The sequence below is a fragment of the Rhinolophus ferrumequinum genome, chromosome 16 (genome assembly GCF_004115265.2).
Source record: "Rhinolophus ferrumequinum isolate MPI-CBG mRhiFer1 chromosome 16, mRhiFer1_v1.p, whole genome shotgun sequence".
Lineage (NCBI taxonomy): Eukaryota > Metazoa > Chordata > Mammalia > Chiroptera > Rhinolophidae > Rhinolophus > Rhinolophus ferrumequinum.
Genome location: NC_046299.1, coordinates 19,155,997 through 19,182,376, shown reverse-complemented (window position 1 = coordinate 19,182,376; position 26,380 = coordinate 19,155,997). Strand labels below are relative to the sequence as shown.

The window sequence follows — 26,380 nt, the reverse complement described above, 5'->3', positions numbered from 1 at the left end:
TTTTTGGTGATATACTTCCCAACAATCTATAACCCTGTAATCAGAAGAAAATATCAGCCTAACCCAAATTGTGGGATACTTTATAAATACCTGACTAGTACACTTCAAAATTGTGTAATTCATCAAAGGCAAGGAAAGACTGAGGAACTGCCACAGATTTGAGGACAATGAAAAGGCCATTAGTAGAAAACCTGGGGAAATCCAAATAAAATCTGCAGTGTGGTTGATAGTATTTTACCAATGTTAATTTCTTAGTTGTGGATATTGCTCCATGATTATATAAGATGTCAACATTGGGAAAGTTGAGTGAAGAGCATATGAGAAATTTGTGTTATCTTTGCAATTCTTCTGTATTCCTAAAATTATTTCAAAATAAAAAGTTGAGAGGAAAAAAACTGTACCCAAATCTCATAAGGATATACTCGATTACAGCAAAGCTACAATAAATAGGAAAAAGATCTGTTTCTACTAAATCACTGTTATCATATGAAATGAATTGGTTATGTTGTCATTTCGTCATGCAAAGCAGGTAAACTACTGTAGCATTTCAGGCTGTCATAAGTTTGTGATTCACAGATTTCAGCAATCACAAAAATAAAGTTACATTATTTTGCAAAAAAATGATAATATTGGAAAAATGGCTATTATTGAAATGTTCTTACTACTTGTTTAGAAGTAGAACAGGTCCGACCCTAAAATCTTCCTCTAAAAAGAAAAATATGGACAGCCAGCGTTTTTATTTATTCTAGGGCTGCCTTGGTTACTATGGGAAGAGCCTGACTTCCGCTCACAATATAAACATGTTGGGCGTAGAAGTTGTTGAAATGTGAGTTCAAACGTGAGGTTTGTGCCTGATATGGCTACGAGATATGTCTGTTTTCGATTCCTCCTCTTAGGCATCATTTTTCCCTTGGCCACTGAATTACTGGGGAAGGCGAACTGCTCATGGAGAGGCTCATGGAAAAGCTAGTTTGTTCTGGGAGGTCCCAGGCACATGAATATTCTAACAAGTTTCATCTTGTCACAATAGAGTCATGAAGTTGCTCTGTTCAACATATGATGATGACTTTGTAATTCGATTATTGGTAGTGTTTGTCTTTTGGGATTGATCTGCCTTAAACTTCAACACTCATGTAAATCCCTTTACCATAAATCTGATAAATACTGCAAGCAGGTTCTGTCCCCCACCCCAGGGCACAGCTTGCCATGCCTGTGAAAACCTTGACAGCTTTCCTTAAATTATGGAATTGCTCTGTTTAGAGGTGTTGATGTTTTAAGTGCCAGAGCCAACAATAAAAACAGTAGGACAGGTCCATTTTCTCTGGTCATTCTCTTTAAAGAAAGATCCTGGTAGATCAGATAGACTAAGTTCCAATCTCAATCCAAAGGCTGTTTTCAACTGTTTATTTGCTGTTTTCAGCCAAACTAGAATTTCGCAGGAGGGATTCTTGCAAGTCATAAGACACCACATGCAATGGCTTCTAAGTTCTCTAAGAATGCTGAGATTCTGATGCACAAGCCCACTGGGGTAGTCATCTGCAGGGGTTCACTTATCATCTGCAGGGGTTCACTTAGTTGGTTTTAGGATCTTCCTCAGCTTGCTCTGCCTTTCATTCCTACTCCATCAAAATAAGCCAGTTTCTGGGTCTTCTCTACCCTTCTGTCTAGAATTCACCATCTCATATCTTATTAGTTATCTCCTAAGGTGACCCTCTCCAACGATTTGAAAAATAAATATCTGTGGTTGTCTCATCCCCGACATCCATTCCTCATTTTTCACACATCCAACAAATAAATATTTATTGTGCACCCATTTAATCAATTCCAAAATGCTCACCTTTATTTTTCTTTTTAATTTTAATATCTCTGAAATCAGTAGGTATCCCACAATCATTGAAATGATAGTTTAATTGTCAGATTTTTTTTTTTTTTTGGTCAAATACATAAAACAAGGGTGCATCTTCAATGAAATTTTAGATTGGATGATACGTGGGATGAGACAGGTAGGCACGGTTCTATGCACTTATCTATCATAACTCTTTTGTCATTCCCCCCCCACCCCCACATCTATGTCCTCTCAAAAAACAAATCCTTTTTCTTAGGAACCATTCCCGATATACATCCTCTTAATTATAATTTAATATGAATATATGTGTGTGTGCGTGTCCATATTTCCTTTCTTTTTTCTCTCTTCCATTCTTCTATGTTTCAGCGTAAGACTTGTTAGTAGTTGTTGACCTTACATCTCAGTATTTTGGTTACAGAATGTAGAAGGGGGAGTGTGACTCACCTACAAGAGAAATACCACCCGAAGACAGATAATGTGACATACGAATTTTTTTTCTGATGTTTTGGGGAAGATTTATAGCAGGTTTTAAGTTGTATGGAGAAAATATGATCACACTAGATAGAAGCATAAGTTTGTTTTTGTTTCTATTTGGAAGTTACATATGGTTTAAAAAGATGTACAACAGGTGCCAAGTTTTCAAGGTGCAGACTGTGATGCTTTAGAGCTGGATCAACTTAGCTAACCTACAAATATATTTCCCAGAGTCTCTATATGATTTCAAGTTAGCAGAAAACCAGGAGGAAATGTGTGTGAGATTTGAAAGATAGGAGAAATGGGAGCCATTTCACTCTGAAGGTCCTTTTGTTTACAGGTAATGAGAGGTAATGCCCAACTGCCATTCGTTTCTAATTTGCTCTTCCTTCTGAATTCCATGCCCAGTTTTTCCTCCAGACTGCAAGCTTTGTGACCTCCGGCCCCAAGCCAGATGCTTGTCTGCGAACTCACAGAAGGGCAGCTATGCAGGGGCAACATCCTTCCATATACTTCTGTAGGGGTCCCCTTTGCAGCCCACCTTAGCAGCTGCAAGGCCCTCAAAGGCATGTTTCCTTTAACTTCTCAGCTAAGAGTTAGCTCTGAAAATTATTCAACCGATGCAAATTAAATGAATTGGTGAACAAGCATTTTCAAATAATTGAGAAGCTACAAAATAAAACAGTAAGCTTAATTTCTATTCATTGTACCTGATTCTGGGTCAATGAAGCAAAAAAAAAAAAATACATGTACACATTAAAAATTCCCACTGAAAATATAAATTATTAATATAAGATCAAAATGAGATTGCCACGTTTCAGAAACTTATTAATACTCAACACTTCCCTATTCTTTTAAATAATAGTTCATATTTATCATGCATTATATATGCTTTAAGTTTAACCTGAATTCTCATTTTAATTCAGATAACAGGTATAGGAAGGAAGTAGACACTGCTATGATGACCATTATACAGATGAAGACTGTAAGGCATAAAGAAGTTAATTAAATAGCTCATCATCACACTCCTTGAAAACAGGATTTTAACAAAGGCATTCTGACTCCAGAGCTCTCACTCTTAAATTCTTATCACCATCTCTTACTGAATAAAGGTAACATACAAAGGTGGCCAAGATTGATGAGCAAGAGAAACCACACACACAGACAATATACAAACCCAGAGGCTCTGGAACTTGAAGGCTAAGCAAGGTCTGTTCCCTGGCGTGCAAGCCAATTTCTTTTAACATTATTCTAAATTAGGAAGCTGTAATTATGAAGATTTTCCCCCCTATCTTTCACTCTCATTCGCTGCCATTCCTTGCACTCTACCATCATAAGATTTTCTTAGTGAAAATCTAGAGAAGTGACTGAATCTCAGTTGCTCAGAGACAGAGAAGCTGCAGCCCATGAAGACAAGAAAACATCAAGATAAGGAAGACAGGAATCGCTGATGGCCATTACTGAGGGAAGGCCATGAGAAAAACGACGGGTTCACACTGGAGCCGGGGAAATTTAACTTAATCTGTAGGGGAAATCTGCTAATCATAGAAGAGATTAAAAAGTGGGGGAAGGCATAAGAGGGTTGGAAATAGCGCTCATGTGGAGATCATTAACAGAAAATAAATAAATGCACACATACATATATACAACACCAGCCCTCTCAAAGATAATGAAAATCCCCTACTACAGGTACCAGAAGTATCCCAGCGCAGCTCTGGGGATGTTAGGATGTCAGATCTCAGGAATGGTTTACTGCCACTTCTCCCTGCCTCCTATCCAAACTACACACATGGTTCAGCTCAGAGGGTAGGAGGCTCAGAATCAGAAGAAACTGTCAGGGAAGATGTGCTACAGTATAAGCGAAGAGAGAATAAGGCACATACTCCAAAGACAGGGGGTGGGGGGGTCGGAGTTCTTCTCCTAAATCTCGTTCTGAAGTATGACAATATCAGCAGTCTAGGGCAGAACTCCCTGTGAGAGCAGTCTAGGATGCAGTCACTCCATCTTTACTTACATTCTTCTGCTTACATGGATCTCAATATTCTTTAGGACGGGCCTGTTGAGTCAGTAAATAGCTTACTGCATAGGAAGTATTGCTTTTACTGATCTAGAATTCCCCATACCCCGTTCAATATATATATATCGATGGCTTAGAAATCTCATGTTCCAGCCTGATGTTGGAAGGAAAGGCAGACAGATCATCTATTATGACTCCCTAATTTAACAACTAAGTCCTTTCAAGATGTGTTCCAATCTGTAAGTGTTTATGGATTTATGTCCGTGCCTACACAAGCATGTGTGTATTCAATGAATCCCAGTACCTTTGTGTGTGTGTGTGTGTGTGTGTGTGTGTGTGTGCATACACACAAGTTTTTGCCATTCCATTTACTATTGTACACAAGATAGAAACATGTTAAAGACAGATTTAGTACTTAAGGTACTTATCTTCTAACAAGAGAGGGAAATGAGGAAATAAAAAGATATGGAGAACAAACTATGCTAAGTTACTTAATCATTATGATAACATATAATTTTTTATTCTCAAAATAAGCTTTAGAAGAGAGAAACACAGGCAGAAATCATTTCTTGGGATCATGTACTTAGTAAATACTGCAGCTAACTCTAATCTGTGCTCCTTCTACCAATCACATACACAGACCTGCAATGTGATATGTGTTAGGACACACAGCATTTTATTTGTAACCTAATCCCATTTAAATTCAAAGAAAGAGATTATTCTTGCCTAGACAAACAAGAAGAACCAAAGACGGCTCCATGGTAGAGGTAGGTCATAAAGGTCCAAATTTGTAACCCTAAACATAATGAAGATTCTCACACATTATCTTTATATTCAAAGACCAAAACTGTCCTGACACAGAGTAAATGCTAAAAATTAATCATTGCTAAAACTGTTCCTGGTGAGAGGGAAGGAGTGCTGAATCAGCGTCATGCTAGGAAGAATGAAGAGGAATGGGCTGGTATCATTTCATGGGGGAAGAACTGATGGGACTCGAAAACCCAAAGATGTAAGAGGAGGTGAGTATGAGAAAAAAGTTGAATGAGACTCTAAGTGCTAAGACTGAGATACAAGGGCTGTAGAAATATGGAGGCCCAGAAGCAAAGCTGATTCTGAAGGGTGAGGTGATCCACTCCCAGCTCAACGTAAAATTGAAAGCAAGTGATGGTGTTCATTTAGAAGTTCTTTACAGACAATATCCTGCTTTATAGCTTTGAATGAAGGATGAGGTAGAGCATCTTCAAAAATCAATCATACTCTCTTCAGACTCTAGTACCACATTATCTAGTTATTTTGATAGAGTGTTACTTTTTTTTTTTTTTCTGGTAATATCATAAGATTCCATCCCATTTCCAGTTTGCAGAACCTGGGAAGCAAAAGTGCAGAGGATTCTCTTGTTATTGAATCCATTAAACCCATTTGTGAAGAAAGAAAAGAATTATAGTCACCTCATGCCACATCCGCCAAGTCCCTTTGACGTGAGTGGCTTAAACGTCTGGAAGATGTCTTGTTGAATGGCTAGCATATCTGAAGGAGGCTGAGGAAGGGTCACTGTGACCCAGATGAATACAAAACAAACTGCCTATCAAACAGCAACAATAACAAATAAATAAATAAACAAAAAAGAAAAAAAGAAACCTGAAATTGGCTTAGCAGCAATATTCAACAAGGATTGGAGGATGAGTGGTAGTGACATGAGTCCAAAAACAGAGAAACTACTTTAAGTCCCGGTGCGTTTTCGTACTGTAGCCCGCTGTGTTGGCAAAGGTTCATGGACCTGCTTCTTACTCCTGAGGTCAGATGAGAGAACCCTGGCTAGGGACAACAGGCCAGATCTTTAGACACATGTGACTTTAATAACTGGATGTAGGGCCCGATGGATATGGTGTCAACAAGAAATATCTGCCAACAGAGCAGTTTTGGGTAAGAAGAGAGCTCTGTGGAGTGGGGTCCTTTGAGAAGCTTCAAGGAGAACTGGAGCTCAAGTGACGCTGCACTGGTCCGTAAAATAGTGGGGATCGCTGGAGAGAGAATAGCATGGTGCTTAAAGAGCACAGGCTCTTTATCTAGACAAACCTGGGTTTAAATTCCATCACCATAACTTATTAGCGTGTGACATTAGGCAAACGCCTTTATCCTCTCTGGGATTTTATTTTTATATTTATCTTCTTATTTATTTCTCATCTGAAAATGGGAATGAAAACACCGCCCAATAATGGACACCTATTGTTGATAACTTCCCATTCACGTTCTCTTTTTCTTTGGTAACAATTTCCCCTTTCCTGGGGGTATCACCATTCCTTATTTTCTGTTCATAGAGTTTATTGGAATTGATTGTACTCCCAGGTCTAGATGTGAGCATGTTACCTAACCAGGGCCCATAGGACTTAGTCCCAGGAGTTTTCCTGGAGCAACAAAAAGAAGGTGTTTCCTTTTCCACTAGCTTGAGTCTGGGAAGATGTCAGGTGGTAGAGGCCACCAGAAAGACAGAGTCCGCCTGAGAGTGAAGCTGACGTGGAGGACGGGGGGCTGAGCGATGCGGAGAGATCAGCGTGTGATGACTAACAAGCCTCTGCATCTGGATCAAGTTAGACCTTCTGACTTTCCAGACCCATGAGCTAATACCTCTTCTAATTGTTTCCTTAAAATAGGTTGCATTTTTCAATTATATCTTGAAAACAAGTTTTGATCAATAAATTATTTCACATTATTGATTTGAGGATTGCTTATAAATATGTATGCCAGAGCTTGGCACACAGGAAGTAATCAACAAATGGGACTTGTTGCCAAAGATGTGTAATGGCAAGTCATTCACAGAGGCAGCCCGGAACCATGGGGAAGAGTGAGAATGTGTCCACATGCTCAAACATACTGAGGATGGAGCTGTAAGTAGTTCTTTATCTTTCTGCTATATAATACAGCTGCCATATGCCCCCTGAGAGACTTCAGTGAAACAAGACTAGTATTCCAAAATAACAAAGGTTCATTGTTGGGCCAACCCTTAATGTTCCATGTGTGACTCAGTCACAGAAAATATGTAATCACCATTCAACTGTCCCTTTTTCCAGCCAGCCCCCTCTATGTCAGAACAACATAATCGATAAGGTAAATCTGAACCTGTTTTTAATTAAGTGAAACAGCCTTCAGATTGCCTTGTCTTTTCAATAGATAATAGAATGCTGAGTGGGTTACAATTGAAACTGTCTTCTATTTGCCCTAAACTTGAATCAGATCCCAACTAACCACATTCATCAACCTCTAAGAGAAAATTTGTTTTCTGTCAGGACTTCACTTATTCAAGACATTTGGGTACCACTGATGCTCCAATACCATGTTCCCCTTCAACAGCATGATCAACACGTAGGTTCTCACCTACTGAATTGTTAAACTAACAGTTATTATTGGGGGAGGTAGATGGGAAATAAGTGTTGAATTTAGGGCTGATCGTTAATACTGCAAACAGGAGCCATGGACCCAGACAGACAAAGTTTGAAAACTTAGTTGTATTATTTATTATGTATTATGTTGGATGCATTACATAACTTTTTGTTTCATCAAAATGAATGTCAGAATCCCTACCTCACAAACTTGTTGTGAGGATCACATGGCATGGGTTATCATGTGCCTGGACCATTGCAGTTACTTAACAAACACAATCCCTGTTATGGAACTTCATCTTGCTGACATTCACTCAGTTCTCCCGTCTGTATTTTTTTTTTCCCTAATGAGAATCATTCTCCCATTTTATGATAACAGAATCCTTTTTTTTTTTTTTTTTCCTTTTGAGGAATCATTTCTCCGCCAACCTTGAACCATGCAGTTTGCTTGGGTCTCAACCCATCTCCTGTTTCCGCTCTCAGGGTAGATATGTATCTGATCTACACAAGTAGTACATCATCTTATATAACCTTGATCTAAGCCAGGCCACTCAGATTCAATTCCTGGAAAGATAGAGATGGAGGCAGACTGGTTTGAAGAGGATTCTAAGCTGTTAGAATGTAAGGCTAAGCTGATGATGTCCGTTATTGCTCCCTATTAGAAAAAGCCAACCTGAGAATGAGGCCAATACAGAGGGAAAATAAAACTAATAGATGTAGAAAGTCAGCCGCTATTAATATTATTACTATTAGTCAGTGGGCACTCAATGCAATTCTTAGGTACCAGGCATGTAACCGATTCACAAGAAACAGATCATTTAATAAAGTAAGTATTATCCTTATTTTAGAGAGAACAGAACTGAGGCACACAGAAGTTAAGTAACTTCCCCACTATCCTTACTTAGGAAATGGCAAAGCTAGAACTCAGAGCTTGAACCTCCAGTCTGCACTGCCTTTCATATAACCGACTTGTGACAGAGTAAAGAGGAAGGCCACTGTATTAGTTAAATAAAATAAAAACACCCATTCTATGAAGGGCAATATTGTGCTAAGATGTGTTTTATAACATGTCCTTTACATGTAAATTGGTTTAGGAAGCACTCTGAACTCCTTGAAGGGATACTTATGTTTGTGTTATCTATAGCAGTACTAACAGCCACCACTGAGATAATACAAGAATAAGCTCTTATATTCCACAAATATTTCACAATTGCCATCAACTGCTTCCAGGGGTGGCATGGCTATTGCCACCCAAATAAGGATATTTCTCAAGCATACCAGCTGATAAGGGAAATATATAAATTCATCTTCATTTTTCTCTATGGGAAATGCTATGCTATTACCCAAGGTCACTTAACAATTCAGTTTAGCACTAGAAAATTCCCTGCAGTCTTCAGGCCCTTCCACACCCCTACATCCAGGCTCCAAGCAGAAATGATTAAAGGAGGCTTGTTTTATTATCATTACACCTGCTGAATAATCCTAGATAGCCCCCATAGTTCCTATATAATTTGAAGCAACTGGCTTTAAGCAGTGAGTCTAATAAATATTGCTTTGATTGACACCTTTTCAGCCAGCTTTGCAAAGTTGCACAAAGTCAGAAAATGCAGACCATGTGGACAGAGACCAAGAGATTTTCATTAACAGTCATGTGCACTGTGTACTTTACAAGGTCTCACGCCCTCTCTGGAAAAACCAACTGAGCTTAAAGAACCCAGGGGGGCCATTTGCCAAGCCCAGCCGGAGAGATACACATGCAGGAACAGTTGCCAAAAGAGCTTCAGGTTTTCTCTACTCATCTGCCTGAATGGGCTAGATTTCCAGGGCTCACAGCCCCAGCCCAGAAAAGAAGGCCAAGAGGCAGAGACAACAGAGTCAAGTCCTTCGATTTAGTAGAGCATAGACGTTGGAGCCAGAGTACCTGCATTTGTATGCAGGCTCTGCCACTTTCTGGCTGCGTGACCTTGGCTAAGTTACATAACCTCTTCATGCCATAGGTTTCCCATCTGTTAATGATGATAGCGCAAGGCTTACTTCATAAAATTTTTCTGAGGACTAAGTAGCTTTGAAAGCTTATCACGCGGTTAGGGTTTGAATGGGGAAGATGAGTCCCTCTGTTCCCAAAGGCAGAGAGAGGGGGTACTACTTATTTTACTTGACAGATTAATTAGAATTCATACACAATCATGTGTAAAGCTTTTATAAAGATAATATTATGACATTTGGTTACAAGGGCTTTGCTAATCAGGCTTTCAGATAGAAGACCCCCATTCAAACATAAGATAAGAATGGACTGAAATCAGCACCAGCTGAAGCAATGATGGGGTTCATCCAGCTCATAATGCTGTGTGTAAAGAAGACTTTCAGGGAGCAAGAAAATGCTGTGTGCCATGTGTCACTCCACATGGGAAACCTTCTCAGCTTAATTCTTTTCCCTTGGCCTTCTTTTGCTTCCATGTTTTTCTTTGTTTCTATCGGCAGGGACTAACTTGGATCCACTCCGCTGTGAATTTTAACTTTTCTATCTTCTGTTGCTGGGTTCATGGAGCGATATTTTCAGTCATTTGGAAGCAGGACTCGAGGAAAGATTTGTTCCTCACACTTTCTCATTGGCAAAGCATCAATTCTATTTCCAGGCTAAATTAGGAGGACCACATCAATTTATTTTAGTCCTTCATTTGTTCCTTTTCTGAGGCCTTTCTATGCAAATATAACACCAAGTGAAAAAGAGAGTGAGAAAGAGAGACATGACCCCTTTTTCCAAAAAATGACTTTATAATTTATAGGCAAAACACATAGAGGTGGAAGGTCATGAATAAGGGACAAAATGAGTAAGAGAGGAAGAGAAGAAATGCTGATCACAGAAGGGAGATTCAGTGATAGCTAGAGCTGAATTCCTGGAGAAGAAACAGGCCAATCCGGACACAGAAAGCCAGGCTCAAGCCATTCCTGAGCCAGAGCAGCGGTAGAAAGAGGTGAATAGCTTCCATGAAACAAAAACCTCCTGCAGTAATACATGTCTTTTTATGATGGGGGAAAAAAAGAAGTAGCGTTCCATACAGAAGACTCTATTTGAGCCAGTTTGTTTGCAAATAGCTTGTTTCACTTTTTTCAGGCAGTTTCACCAGCGTGTTAAGAGATTTCACTCACGCGGATGCAGGTCTCGGGCTTTCAAGTCCCGTGGGGACTTTATGGCAGTCTTTGAAAATAAGAAATACAAAAATGCATTCCACTTAGAATTGTAAGTAAGTCCGAAGAATGATGAGAGGCAATGTGATTTCAGGAAGAGTAAAGGGGAGACACCTTTTACTGCCCTAGTTGCAGGAAGCTCATTGGCTTCGAAAAGGTCATTGCCCACAATGATTATGAATGATGTTAACAAGGGATATTTAAACTCCTGTCTGAGCCAGTTCTTTATAGCACTGTTTATACCAGCAACAGACTGAAAACAACTTAAATGGATTTTCCATAGGCAGATTAGATAAATTAGGGTAAGGTAGAGTCACATCTTTTGACAGGGGTTAGGTTGTAAATTCAAAAGGGATTGATAGGTAATGCTAAAATTACACTAGAATGTTCCATACTTTGTTCTTAGTTTGCCAGGATCTAGGCGCTTGGAAACTCAAAAGCCAAAAGGAACCCGTGTTATATCCGTGATTTTTTTTTCCCAATTGGAATCACCCATTCCCATGGAGGTAGTTTAATCAGGAAGGTGGGCTCAAGTGGTTAAAAAACAAAATGTTATTACTTTCTTTGCCTCCTTTTTTCTTTTGCTTGTCTCTTCTCTTCCCTCCCATCCTCTCCCCACCAATCCCCTCCCCTTCCCTCTCCCTCTTCCTCTCTCTCTCTCTTTCTGTCTCTCACCCCCATATTTTTCTTTACCCCCACACACTTCCCAACCAACATATATAGTTTATTTTTGTACATTAAATAAGCCTAAGATTCACCTCTAATCTATATCCTTAGCGAAAAATGATATATAACCATTTTTAAAAATTGCTGACATGTATTGTTAACTACCTCCCCTCAAAAACAAAACAAAACAAAACAAACATAAACACGAAGAACAATGTGCATAAGCTAACATTTATGCAAATGAAAATTTATGGACTGAATGTTTGTGTCCCTCTCCAATTCATATGTTGAAGCCCTAACCCCCAAAGTGATAGCACCTAGAGATTGGGTCTCTAGGAGGTACTGAGGTTTAGACGAGGCCATGAGAACGGACCTCCAGGATAGGATAAGTGTCTGTATAAGAAAAGGAATGGACCAGAGATCGCTCTCTTTCCACCACGTGCTGGATGCCCAGTGATTACTTGGGCACTGTCATCCTTTTTCTCCTTCTTCCTTTTGTAATGGGAGTATCTATCGTATGCCTATCCCACTATTGTATTTTGGATGTTCATAATTTATCTGGTTTCACAAGTTCACTGATGAGAGGAATTTTGCCTCAAGAAGAATCACACCATGAGTCTCATCCATATCTGAATGAAATGATATTTAGATGAGATATTGGACTTTAGACTTGAATGCCGATGCTGGAGCAAGTTCAGACTTTTGGGGCTGTTGGGGTGGAATGAATGTATTGTGCATGTGAGAAAGATATGAATTTGGAGGGGCAAAGGGTGGGAATGCCACAGACTAATTTATGCCTCAGATTCCTATGTTGAAACCCTAATCCCTGATGAGAAGGTATGAGGAAGTGGGGCCCTTGGGAGGTAATTAGGTTTAGATGACGTCATGAGTGTGATGCCCCTATGATGAGATTAGTGCCTTTATAAAAAGAGGAAGAGGCACCAAAGCTCTCTGTCTCTCTCCCCACCATGTGAGGACACAGCAAGAAAGCAGCCCTTTGCAATTCCTTCGCCAGGGACTGGATCTGCCAGCACCTGGCTCTTGGACTCCCCAGCCTTCGGAACTGTGAGAAATAAATGCGTTCTTTAAGCTACACAGTCTATGGTATTTTTGCTGTAGCTGTTTAAACTGTAGCTGTTTAAGAATATATTTGATAATTCATAGAACATTTCCAGAAGGACAAGTAAAAAATCTAAAAATATTGGCGGAGAAATATGATGAGAAGAAGGTCCAGAAAACTTGAACTCGGGAGTGGGAGGAAGATCTACTTTTAGACTAAATAAGATCTACTTATTTACACTGAAAACCTTTATTTGAACATGCAATATATGTGCATAAATGCTTTTAAGTAATAAAAATAACTATTAATTTTTTTTTAATTATCTGTCTCACAAGTGTCATCAAACTATAACAAAACAACAGTTACAAAGCCCCTGCTGCTCACTAATCTCAGTGATCTATTTTGAGTTTATTAAGAAATTTGTGACAAGCTTTAACATTTCCTTAAAACGTTCCCTTAACATTCCCTTAAAACGTCACATCCTGCCTTAGGGGGACGTGGGCATATCCCTGTGAGAACACACCTCATGCGAGAGCCCTGGGTGAGAAGAAGATTCCAATGCTCATTCACCAGGTGATCTCATACTAAGCTGCAAAATAATGTAAGACTTACCAGTAGAACCTGTTTGGTACAACCCCTTCCTGGATAAGCTGCCACCTTCTCCCAAATTCAGCAGAGCTGTATAGCTGTAGAGAAAAGAAATTACTTAGCACCATGATCTTTTGGTACACACTGGATGTACAAACATCAGTTCATCAAAGTAGTACTACTACTAATAGTACCTACCAGTTATTGAGTACCTGTCACATGCAGGTGAGTGCTGCACCCATCATCTCTAATCCTCGTATACATTCTGCAAGGTGGATATTCATATCCCCACTTTACAGCTGAGGAAACTGAGGCTCAGGAAGATTAAGTGATTTGTTGGAAATCACATGCCCACTAAATATTAGACTGAACCTGGATTCATGTCCCATTCGGCCTGGTGACAAAGTCAGCTGTGTCACTTGACCTAGCATATGCAGATCATTGTGACACAAAGAAGTGCAAAGTCTAGACCCGGTTCTCGAAGAGCGGATAATATAACCTGACTAAAATAATGAGAAATGCATGAAGCAACCAGTGACAAAAGGATGCAGAGGAAGGATACGCAGCAGTCAATCAAGGATGCTTCACAGACGGTGTGGAGACTCAGTTGGGATCTAAAGGAATGACAGCATTCAAAGTGACAAAAATGGGACAAGCATTATTCACAAAGGGAACAGCACAGGCAAAAGTGGTGAGATAGGCAGGGATAGGATATGAATAAGTCTGGCTTAACTAATAAGTTTAGATGCAAATGGGCAACTCAGAAAAGGCTTTGGGGCAGCTACATGGCTCAGTTGGTTAGAGTGCAAGCTCTGAACAACAGGGTTGCCGGTTCAATTCTCACATAGAGTGGTGGGCTGCGTCCTCTGCAACTAAAGATTGAAAATGGCGACTGGTCTTGGACCTGAGCTGCGCCCTCCACAACTACATTGAAGGACAACGACTTGGAGCTGATGGGCCCTGGGGAAACACACTGTTCCCCAATAAAAAATTTTATAGAAAGCAAAAATCTTTGAATGGCAAGTTAGGGAGACTGGAATTGATCCTGCAGGTAACAGGAGCCGGTTAGTCTTTTTAGCAGTAACCAGAGGAACCTCAGGCTGTAGCAGCAGCCCACATTGACTAAGTTCTGACTTAGACATCCCAGTGATTCTCATGTACTATTTCGTTTAATCCACACACCATCCCTGTGATATACTCCTATGAAGTCATCATAACCATTTTACAGATGGTGACACAGCTGGTAAGAGCTCAAGTCCATTTGTTACACTGCTTCTGCCCTCTCCAAGGGCAGCTTCATAGAAACACTGCTCATGAGACAGGGTCTAACCCTCCACTACTACACCCCCTCTTAATGTCTTTCTTCTCTTATATCCTACACTTCCTTGTTGACTTGTCACCCCGGCTCCTCTTCAATAATATCTGACTGCACCATGGAACCCTCTTGTGCCTCCAGAAGTGTCCCCTGATGGCAGCCCAGAGATTCCCGTTGCTACAGGCATCCTAGTTCCCACTAGTCATTTGGCTACTGACTTGGAAAAACAAGACCATTTAGAACAACTGTCTGCTATGTGCCAGGTCTACAACCCACTCACACCCCAAATCCCACAGTGAGTGAACGTTGAGTCTCTGTACTGACTACCATAATTGCCTGGCCTAGTCCTCTCTTTGCAGCCCCAGCACTCAATAAAGAGTCACGTGACTCAACAAGTGACTCACCAAGGTCGTGCAGGCACCAGCCATGTCCAAGGAACAAGGCAGCTCAAGTAATGACCCTTGACAAAGCTTCCTATGCCAACATGTCCATTGGATCAAAACACATCCTAAAGCCAAAAAAAGCTGAAATATCTGGCTGCTAAAGAAAGCAGTTCTATTGGCTTCAAACACACAATATTTGGGCATCTGGCCAAGGAGAGTCGGTGTTTTTTCTTTCAAGCATTATTATTTTTTTCTACCCCATCATGTCTGGGGAAGAACATTTTCGTGGGTACATTTCAAGCTTGATTCACTTTAAGAGTGCTAAGGAGAGAAGTGGACACAGCTCCCCTCATAAAGATAACAGAGGATGGGACAACTCACTCACTCCCTGTTAATTCAGAAGCCAAGCAGCCAGAGTATGCACATCCTGCCTCTTGTCCCCAGCATGTCCGGAACGATCTGCACTTCAATGCCAGACTGGCAGAGCAACACTGACAACCCTACCTGCACCTGGGAGTCTGCTGCTCCCTCTCCCCTTACGCTTTCTTTTTGAAAACGCAGAGCCACACCGCTTTCCATGAGCGTAAAGCGAACAGTTCACACCATGGTGTGTGCCTCTGCCTATATAAATGTATGTTAATATACAAATCTGTATGCCAATGTAACAGCAGTTTGAAATAATACTAATTCTGTGTGAAGGCTGGACTCACATATACACTGAAAATCATATATAAACTCTGAGAGCTCATATGGCTACACCGAGATATTGCTTATTCCTGCTCCCATGCAGAGTGCATCTCCATGAGGAATTGGTGGGTGACAGCATCTGTGTGTGTGTGTGTGTGTGTGTGTGTGTGTGTGTGTGTGTGTGTGTGTTCCTTCTATGTATTTTTAAATTAATTCCTCTAGGCTTGGATTCAAACCTGTGGACCAGTCAGGTATGTCCCACGATATTGGTTTTTGTTCTCTTCAAAGGGCTGCTTTGTTATTTGTGAGGATCCAGAGGCCCCTCAAGCAGTGGGTATATCAAATGACCCAATAAACCCAGTCTCTCTTATAGTGAGCTATATCCTTTCCAGTTTCTTCTCTTAAAATGTATCCTTGGCTCTTGGTGGAGTTGCCTTCGCACCTTGCCATTCATACCTGGGCTTATTTTCCCTGCCATATGCCTCCATCAGTGCTATCCACTCTGGAAGAGGTGGCTTCAAGCCATCCGTACCTCAACGCCAGCCTTCTGTTTGGGTCCACATCAAGGTGACCTTTCTATCAACCCTCTCCGACACTCTAAAATTCCCAGTGGCCTCATTTCCAAAGAACTGTGGTACAACTACAGATGCTATCAAACTACAGGACACATATTTATATTTAACTTCTTTAGTAGTCTTTCAAGAGAGCCTTCTATAAAAGCAAGAAAGAAATTCCTTCTTATCTAAAATCATCCTAAAATATCTGACACCACTCTGTATGTTTTTGATGGGAGATTACAAAGTTTTATATGTCAGGAATCACATCCCTCTCTATTTATACAGTGTGTAACCCATAGGAGATGATTAAAGGGGGGAAAAGTATCAATTTTGCAACATGAAAATCCCCTAGTGATGAATCTATTTAGTAAAGTACCCAGGTTTCCCAATGGATGGACAAAGGTAATTTATCAGAGGACTATGTTTTGCTTCCATGGATCCAAAGCTAGAGGCCTATATCTAAAACTAACAAACAAACAAGAACTGTAAATGTCAGTACATTTGAAACTCCCAAGGATTTGCAGGAAGTAGTTCTTGCATATTCATTCACCACTGGACAAAGCTGCTATGTACACTCCACCTACTACTTCAAATGGTTCCCCCCTAAGAAGTTAATTGTCCAGCCTGGTGTTCTACCAAGAAAAGGAGGACATGACTCACAGCCATTCAAGTTAATGTGTTAATTAAACCTGCAGAGTCTAACAGCAAAGTTCTCCCCCACAAAGAAGGGAACGGCATCAAAGCCTTTTATGCACTGACTGTCTCGGCTGCCAATGGAAAGCTTTGCGTTTAGAGTGCGTCAACGTCCTTTAATAAAATCCACAAAATTGGCAGCACCTAAATAAGATTTATTTCCCTCCCTGTGTGTCTCCAGCTCCACGGTTTCTTTGGACTGTCAGAACACAGAACTGGGAGCTACGTATCATCCCTCTCTGTCACATGAGAGACAGCAATGCTGAGCCTTGAGAAAGATCAGACAGGATGAGAGAATATCTGAACCAGTTTTAGGAGAACAATGTTCATTTACTAACCCCCTGTCGTGAACTGCACAGTGTGATTTGTGGAGGGTTTGGGGTGTTGTTTGCTTTGCTAACCCTGGTATAAGACATTGGGGGAAAAGACTGAGGAGAAGAAATTTTAAAAAGGGAGTGGGGAAGGATTTAAGACAAAAATTCCTTCCTGTCCTAAATTGTTCAAAAGTATCTGAGACCACTTCCCTGCCTGTGTAAGTATAACTCAGTAATTCAATGATCACAAACCCGACGCTCAGCTACACTCAAGATCTATCAGCAGCCTCAGGGCCGAACCTAACCCTCCGCTCTGTCATAATGGTCTGGGGCTGTCACCACTGTCCTCCCTGCCAGGCTCCTCTCCTGAATTGTTTTCTTTCTCTCTCTCCCTCTCTCCCTCTCTCTTTCTCTCTTTCTTTCCTTCCTTCTTTCCTTCCTTCCTCCTTCCTTCCTTCCTTCTTTCCTTCCACTCACATCTCTCACATTGCTTTTTTTTTTTCCATCTGCCTTTGTCTGCTGCAAGAATAGTGCAGATAAAAATATAGTTCATTGCAAAGGTTAGTTCTGTTATGAGCTTTTAACCAATCATTCAATCATCTCTGGGGCCGTCCTCAGGAGGCCTGTAGGGCTGCAAGTTGGATGAGGGACACAGGCTCCAACGGAGGAAAGAGAGGGAAGCCACAGGGGACAAACAGCTTGGGCTCAGGAAAGAGCGAGCTTCGTGGGTTTTGTTCAGGATTCCTAACCTACGGCAGATTAAGATGGGGTGAGAGAAGGGGCAGGGTATGAGAGCAGCTATTTCCAACTTTCCTCTTCCATCTTCTTGACATTCCCATTTAGGTTGACTCCCTAGAAGAGTACCACCTTTCTTTGAAGAGAAATCCAACTTCCTTATGTTGATGTGAAAGCTTGCCGTTGTCACTACCCCGGGAAGGTCTTGATATTCCTAAATTGGATGAATGCAGCCCCTCTTTTCAGATTGTTAGACAGGTACACTTTAGGCATTTTCTTTTGCAGCTAGGAAATTGGTCCAAGGACACAATTCCATAGAAGATAAGAACGCTAACATACTTTAAGTCTTGGGTTGAGGGGGTTGGTAGCAGTTCACCACAAAGTTCCTCATGACGACTCTCCCAGTCAGGAGGCAGGTCCCTGGGCCTCCTCCACACAGGCTCCTGGAGAGGCTTCCACGTTGGCAGACCACTTCCTGCTGACGGCTCTTTTTCAGGTTGCCTGCTCACGCCTCTTTGCTTCTCTGCCCTTAACATTTTAGAGGAGGGAGGCCTGCACACTGCACTTCTTGAAAAGGCTGACAGAAAACGCTGCCAGTTCTATTTTATTTGCCTCAGCCTAATGCCGCCCTGGGGAAGCTCTCATCTGCCTCATGATTCTCCACTTCTCACTGCTGGAACTGCATTCTTCTTAGCGAAAAAGAGACGGTGCCTTGAAGATTTCAAATGAATTCATAATGCCAGGCCTGCGGCACTACAAACATCCAGCTCTTCCCTCCACCAACCTCCACAGAAAGAATGAGAATCAATCCAGACAATCCCACGGTCTTCAGAAGTATGCCTGGGTTCCACAGCAAGGAGAAGGCCAGGTGAACTCCCAGGGGAAACCCCATTCTGTGGTACCTAAAATAATTTCATAAAACTTCACTAAGTGCTGACACGAGTCTTTTCTTGGCTGTTGGGTGCAGAGATGACCATTGAAGAACCGTGGTGAAAGCACCATGGTGACCATTTAAGACCAGCTCCCAAACCCCGAACAGATGTAAGTTACTTGAAGAAGCCAGCTTGTCAGGTTATATCACAGACAATGTCGAGTAACGTGTACCGTTTTGTTCAGAGTGCTACAGTGACCAGTGCATGAGAGGACAAGTTGGAAATCTGCCAAATATTTCAAGGTGGGCCTAGGAGTACAGTTAAAATTTCTCTATACGAAGATGTGGAGAAGAGTGTTCCAGGGCAAACAGGTCAGTCTGAGCAAATTAACAGTGTAGCTAAGCTCAGAGTGGTGTTGCTGTTTTTCTTTTGTCCACTGCAAAAGACCCAACTTGGCGGGGATGCCGAAAGAAGAGGGAAGTGGGAACTAGAGGCTGCATATGGAGCCTGAAAGGAGGCTGGATAAATGCAATGCTACTGTAACTTGGAGTAACATTTGGAGACTGGATCCAAATGTTAACGAGGTCAGAAGACAAGAGCACAAAGGCTGAGTGTTGGGGTCTTGCAGATGAAGAGTGAGCAAGATGACAACACGTCACTGGCTCCATCAATCTCTCCCTAGGCTGAAATTATCAAATCTGTTACCTGACATTCCCCAGCTGTCATTAGAGTCTGTCTCAGGCCCCACAGTTGGGTTGCGTACTTTGAGACAGCTTGGGGCATCAGACATATGGAACTGGGCTGGCTGGGAAAGAAAAGAGTTAACATGTGACCGTGGGCCATTCAACTTGCGGACAGACACTTCCTGTGCACCCAGGTCTGGAGGTATAATAGGAAAATTATGAGATGGAATCTCGGCCTAAAAGGTTCTATAATAGAGATGGAGAAATAAATACAAGATAAATAATATAATTCGAAGTTAAGATAAGGATCTATATGACACATCCCATATAATCATACCATAGTTTAAATGCATAGGAGCAGCTCAGCAGTTTTGAGAGACAAAAGTAAGCATAAAAAGAAAATTGTCACTTGGAACATAATTGGAACTGTGTCTCAGTAAGATGAATCCATTAGCAGTGTGAAGATGAAAAAGGAGGAGAGATATCAGTTAGAAGGTGAGTACTACAGAGATGAGCCTGGATTAGTCAAGGCCCCTGGGTGTGAGAAGAAGAAAAGGGAACAATATTTTAAAAGTAAACAAACAGAACTAAACAAATTTTTAAAAAATATGACCAGATGTAGCGCATAAGAGAGGGTCACTTCTGAAAGTCCCTGTCATTTGCCCGGGCAGGGGGAGAATTTACATGCAGACTCCTGGACCTAGAGCTGGGGCAAGTTTGGAGGAGCAGATGTACAGGGGTAACAGTACTTGTGTCTCTCCATGTGTCACTAGCTGGTCTGCTGAATCACAAGGGGCTGCTGGGTATCTGGGAGCCAGCCAGCGACGATTTCTGTCTTACTCTGGTTCTTCCCTCTCCCTCCCTCTCCCATGTGATCCTGAAACAACAATCCCCCTTCCACTGTGAAATTCAGCTCTTCAAATGGGTACCACGGCATCTGTCAGAGGGAGTAGGTCTCACGGCAGGTTGGGCAGGAAGAAGATGGCTAAATAAAAATAGGAAAAACAAAGGGGGTAATAAAAGGGGGGAAAAATCTCAATGGTTTTTCCAGGGAGGCCAGTGTATGGTGAAGTTAGGACTGAGAGTGAAGATAGTCAAATTAGAATCAGACCCCTAGCTCTGCCATCACTTGATATGCTACCATGAGGAATTTTCTTAACCCCTTGGAGCCTCCGACTCCTCAAATGCTAAACAGGCATAATGATACATTTTCTGTTTGCTATAAGAATCAAGGTGAGAGGTCCATGTGAATAGCCCAGCACAGTGCTTGCTATAGAGCAAATGGTTGATGCTAGTTCTCTCTCTCCCACCTTTCTACCACCAATTCTTGCCTTCAGACCCTAAGGAGTGGAGGGATGGCAGGGAGAAGCAGATGTGATTGCCTTTTTCTTCCAGACGTTTGGGAAGCACAGAAGAATCTTAGACAACGCTTGTATGTCCCCAGCCTCTGAGGTTGATTGCTGCTTAGCATAGCCTTTTCTGGAGCAGCTGAGGCCCCTCTGGTTCACAACTGTTCATGTTCTGGGATGTTTTCTCATCAGACCTGCAGTCATGTCAGCCAGGGAGGCACTGGAGTTGAGCAAGTCAGGAGAATGGGAGCCTGGGAGATCTGTGCTTGTGCCCTTTCTTCCAGTGATATTTTATACTAATGGTATAGCTCAGTTAAGGAATCGAGGATTTTAGGAGAGTACCTGACTTCTGGTTTCTTTTCCTCTTGCCAGCTATGAGATCCTGGCCTGGGTGCTCTGGATCTCTTGGAACACTGCCTGTGCCACTTGTAATCTGTACTTACAATATCTTACTACACTGAAGATGGGAGGCTGGCAAGACAACATTTTTAATTTTTTTTTTTTAAATGTGAAAACCATACAGTCATAAATTCACAAAATGTGTCTGTTCATGAGGTGAAGAATCCCTCATCCCCCAAATCACTCCCTCCCTTCTCAACATCGTTGGTGGCAACCACTCTTGATGAGAAAGAACGTAGGAACATCTGAGCATTACTAGATTTCTAAAGGTCCATCCTTAGAGAAAGGTCTTTTCTGGGTAGCCCTTCAGCTCATTTAAGAGGTCCATGCTCTTTTATGTTGTCAAATGTCCTTCAACTTCCCCAGACTGGTGCCTGGATTAAGGAGTCACCTTAACCCATCAGACAAATGCTGGTGGGTTGACTAGATTAAAAGAACTGGATAAAAAGCTGCAAAAGCCAAAATGTATCAAATAGCCTCATTGTTCCTGTCCAAACCTTAATCCCAATCACTCTTTTTAAAATCTCTATTTTTCCTTATTCTTGCAGTCCATTTCACTCAAATCATTAGGAATAGAAATAACTGTCCAAGATAGCAATTGAAAAAATGGTGACACAAACTGGTTCCACAAGGTATCTAAGGTGAACTCAGGTTGTCCTTATTTGCATATGATGGTATTTCCGCTTGAGAGTTTGTTTTATAAACAAGCATTAGGGTTGACATTTAAGCAAGTTCCCTGATTTCTACTCTAATTGTCAGTTTTTTACTTACTTAAATTATTTACATATTCATGAGATTAGAAATCAGCTCTGATATTGGGAAATTTCAAGCACATGGAAATCCTGCCAAACCAGCATGGTATATAATGTTCAACATATTTCTTATAAATTATTGAGCGCCTTTTTACTTAATGCAGTGCCTTGGGGAAACATGATGGTATTAGGTAGATATCAGTTTCCTAAGTGTTTGTGCTTGTGCAGAAATCATCTGAATATCTCCAGAGAATTGAATTTCAAAGAGACATGTATCTTTTATTTCAATTTGCCCCTTTGACATTAAGGGGTTGCTAGGCTTATTCAAAAACACAGGTCCTGTGAAGACAAATACTGAAATATTTAATGGTTTACAGTTATTATAATCAATAATATTTTCTGAATACTGTTTATTAGTTCTTCCTTGCTCCATTCATTCTGGTTCCGTTGTACCTTTTAGTGATTGGCTAAGAAGGCATCCAACATTGACTAAAGTGCCTATAACTTCAGGTACTGAAAAGATACTGGACTACTGGTAAGGCAGCCTTGTGTCTAAATCCAGCTAATCTCTACCAGGTTGCCTATCTCTTAGGTCTCTGAATCGTACATACATTGGCTAGGACCTATGCAATGCTTGCTATATGCCAGGCTCTGCTCAGTGTTAAGTGTCCTCAAATAGTGCTGTGGAACAGGTACTGTTATTGTTACTTCCACTTTACAGTTGGAGAAACTATACAGTTAAGTGACCTGCTGCAGGTCACGCAGCCATTGGTAGGGCATGACAGAACAGTGAGCTGATGCTCTTCCCTAGCTTGCTGTATTGTCTGTCAGTGGTGAGAAACCCGTGTGAGTGAATTTTGGAAAATAATGACATCTATTCCCTTATCAAGTGTCATTATTTCCTAGGAAACACCCGACATTCCAAGCAGCTAGGATAAGCAATGTCCCATATATATATATATATATATGAAATGTATATGAAACTCTTCAAATAAAATTTAGGACTGGTATAGAGAAGGAGAGAACTGAAAATAGTTCTTTTTTTAAAAAATGCACTTTTATGCAAGTTACTAAAATTCTATTACATGCTACCATATTATTTTCCTTTTCTATTAATATATGGTTGTAACTCATTCAGCCTTCATTTATACAGAGAATTATGGCTAGTAATAGTTAGGGTTGCGATTATTTGTGAAAAAAAAGCCTCCTTATCAAAATGTTTCCCCCCTTTAACACCATGTGCTGGTTTTGCATGTCTCTTACCCATATATACCAAAATACTGAAGGTGAAGCCAACATGCAAGACTTTGGATTTCTTATTTTTTTCATATACTGTGATTCTCTGAAATACAGAGGAGATCAGGCATCATACAGGTCCCCCCGTGGTATAACCTGAATTGCTGACTCCTAGAGCTCCAGAATAACTGCGAACATAAACTTGGGAATATTCCATAACTGCCACAACATGAAGGGGGGCCCACCAAACTGTCTTAAATGTTTTATACTCCCTTCACTGAATTGGTCACTCATTTCAGATGGACGTTTTTAAAAAACCACAAAACATCTTAACATCTCCTGAAATAAAGGAGATAGAACCACGAACAGGAACCACACAAAGATGATGGGAAGAGAGAAGTAAAAGTGATTTGGGGACTAACAAACGGCAGCAGATAAAGTGGATTTGCCCTGCACCACTTCTGTTTTAAAGTTTGTAAGCAATTAAAAATAAAATACCACATTTCATACAAAGCAGGATTCCTTTTCTTAGAAAAAAAATCTGAAGGTCAGATGACATTGGCATCTTGCCATCCTCTGTGGCAAGAACAACAGTTAGGAGTTTAGCAGTATGCCCCCTTCTAAATGAATACCTGCTGTCCAGTTTCCCACAGCTCAGATCCAGCCACGTCCTTCAGTTAGATTTCATACTTGTCTGTGTAGGAACTGAGGTCGTGGCCCAGGTGGGCTTACACCTCCACTGAGCGGTAGGAGAAGCACAGGCCCAGGACCACAGAAAAGTAGTGCCCCTTGCTGATGGGGAGGGCCAGCAGGCCCCTTTTACAGAGCAAGCCAAGGAAGAGACATTGCTGGTCTGGGTAGGAGAGCAAGGGCGCCTGCCTTCCTGAGCTACTCAGGAACCTGAGTCCCGGAAGTGTTCAGTAGGTCATCGCAGACTCCCCCCTTCACAAATCACTCCTCCAGTACAACCACAGAGAGACCACGAGCTCAGCGCCTGAGGATGACCTGAAACGCTGCGGTATACGTATATTCTTGTACTTTTCTCCTGTTTGGGTTTTTTTTTCTTTCAGTCACATCTGCGTTTTGTTTTCTCTCATTTCAAATGTTTCCCAACACATCATGTTTAGTGAGGTGTTTAAGACAGACGGAGAGATGCCGTTGGAGGCAGTGTTTTATAGTGCAGTGTGTACACTCGTTTATCTCCAAATTAAAACAAAGATGTAAGCTGGCAGACTCAGCCTGCTGCTGAGCCTTCCTTGGGTGGTTTTCTGTATTGAGGCAAGAAAGTGGGGGAAAACAAGCAATAGAATGAAGAACTGAATCTCCGTTGTCCTACTTGCTTGGTTTCTTAATGTGAAGAAACCAAAAGAAAGCAGAATGTTTGGTTTGCCTATTGCTTAATTACAGACAGAAAGAAGAAAAAAAATACAGAAATAAAGAAAGAAAAGCAAAATTTTGGTTCTCCTATAATACACATTATGGAATTTTTCATAGTGTCCACAGTGATTCACTGTTGTTTTTTGTTTGTTTGTTTGTTTGTAAGGAGTATAAGGTGTTTGGTTTTTCATGACCATTGTCCCTCTTCCCATTTGGTATAAAATTTCCATGAAGTCTGTTATGTTTATTTTCCTGGAAATTCCAGGGTTTTTCCAACGGTACATCCTCAAATAGACCCTTCAGGAGCCAAGGGTGTCTAGTTCCTATTTCTATAACATATAAGTCCCCCAACGAAGCTTCCTAAGCAGCCAGGCAACTTCTTTTAGAAATTCAAAGGGAAAAAAAGCTCTGAATCTTTCCCTTCAGTCATTCTAGTGGTACCTGGAGAGCTGAGTGCCAATTCAAGAAAGTGTCACCTTCTGGCAACCACCTAGATACCAAATACCATAGACAGATATTTCTCTCTAAGAAAAAAGACTAAAACATCAACATACCCTGATTTTATGAATTCTGAGGGCATTTGACCATACACAGTTCTTCCTGATTAAAAGGTTTTCTTTTTTTGTTTTTTTTCTTTTTAAAATCTGGTTTCCTACTGAAGCGATGGCTAGTAAAACTCTATCTCAGGCCAGAAAGGACAATCTGCTCAACAAAACTCTTTGAGTCTCTAAAAATGCTCACATCACAAAGCCTCCACTGGCTGTTCAGGCATTCAAGATGAAATGCAGCCAGACTACATTTCCGCAGTACAATCTGTATGGGCTCGATTCTACAAGCCAGAGATCCAGCCTCTGTCCTCAGGGCCTTCAGGTCTCACTCACTGAAGGAGAGAAAAGCAATGACAGGGAAATAAGGGGAAAATGAAGGTAGCTACGTATTCAAAAGAGGGAGAGTATGTCTGAAAAGGCAAAGGGAACAGTGTACAAGGAAAGAGAGAAAGAAGAGAATTCTGTTCACAGGTAAGTTCTGAAAGTATCTTAACAAGATACTTTCTAAGAGACAGAACTTTTTCCTGAAAATTCTGTTCACCATCGGTTTGGTGTAAAACAGCATCCAGCAGAGCCAACACCAGCACGGAGGCTAACTAAATTCATAGGTGGGAGTTTTTGCAGCAGCAGCAATGCAGCTGTCACAGATAAACCGATGAGCAATACTTACTGTGTTTCCCAGAAAATAAGATCTAGCCAGACCATCAGCTCTAATGAATCTTTTGGAGCATAAATTAATATAAGACCCAGTCTTATTTTAATATAAGTCCAGGTGTAATGTAATATAATATAATATAATATAATATAATATAATATAATGTATACCAGATATAATATAATATAATATAATAAATACCAGATATAATATAATATAATATAATATAATATAATATAATATAATATAATATAATATAATATAATATAATAAATACCGGATATAATATAATATAATATAATATAATATACCAGATCTTATATTAATTTTTGCTCCAAAAGATGCATTAGAGCTGATGGTCTGGCTAGGTCTTATTTTCGGGGAAACACAGTATATGACAGATGTTCCTTTTTCCTGGGCACATGTAGTCATCAGTCTGCCAACACCAGCATGGGGCCCTCCTTGGTGCTCACAGCTGCATCTCATTAGTGTTAAAGGCTCCATGATTCATGGGTGGTCGCCAGCTATTATTTCCATATCACTGACCCACCTGAGTGGCGACAAGGTGCTCTCCACTTGACGTCCAGCCAACCCCATTAGCTAATGGC

The 26,380-nt window shown here is 41.0% G+C and overlaps 1 protein-coding gene across 3 annotated transcripts in view; it reads right to left on the bottom strand.

Annotated features, from left to right (window-relative positions):
• Positions 1-26,380, bottom strand: part of SORCS1 (sortilin related VPS10 domain containing receptor 1) — a 467,290-nt gene that overhangs the window by 145,821 nt on the left and 295,089 nt on the right. For all 3 annotated transcript variants that reach the window (XM_033130825.1, XM_033130827.1, XM_033130826.1), the window contains exon 5: positions 13,242-13,315. In XM_033130825.1, coding sequence (XP_032986716.1) covers positions 13,242-13,315 — 74 coding nt within the window. The remainder of the gene's footprint in view (positions 1-13,241; positions 13,316-26,380) is intronic.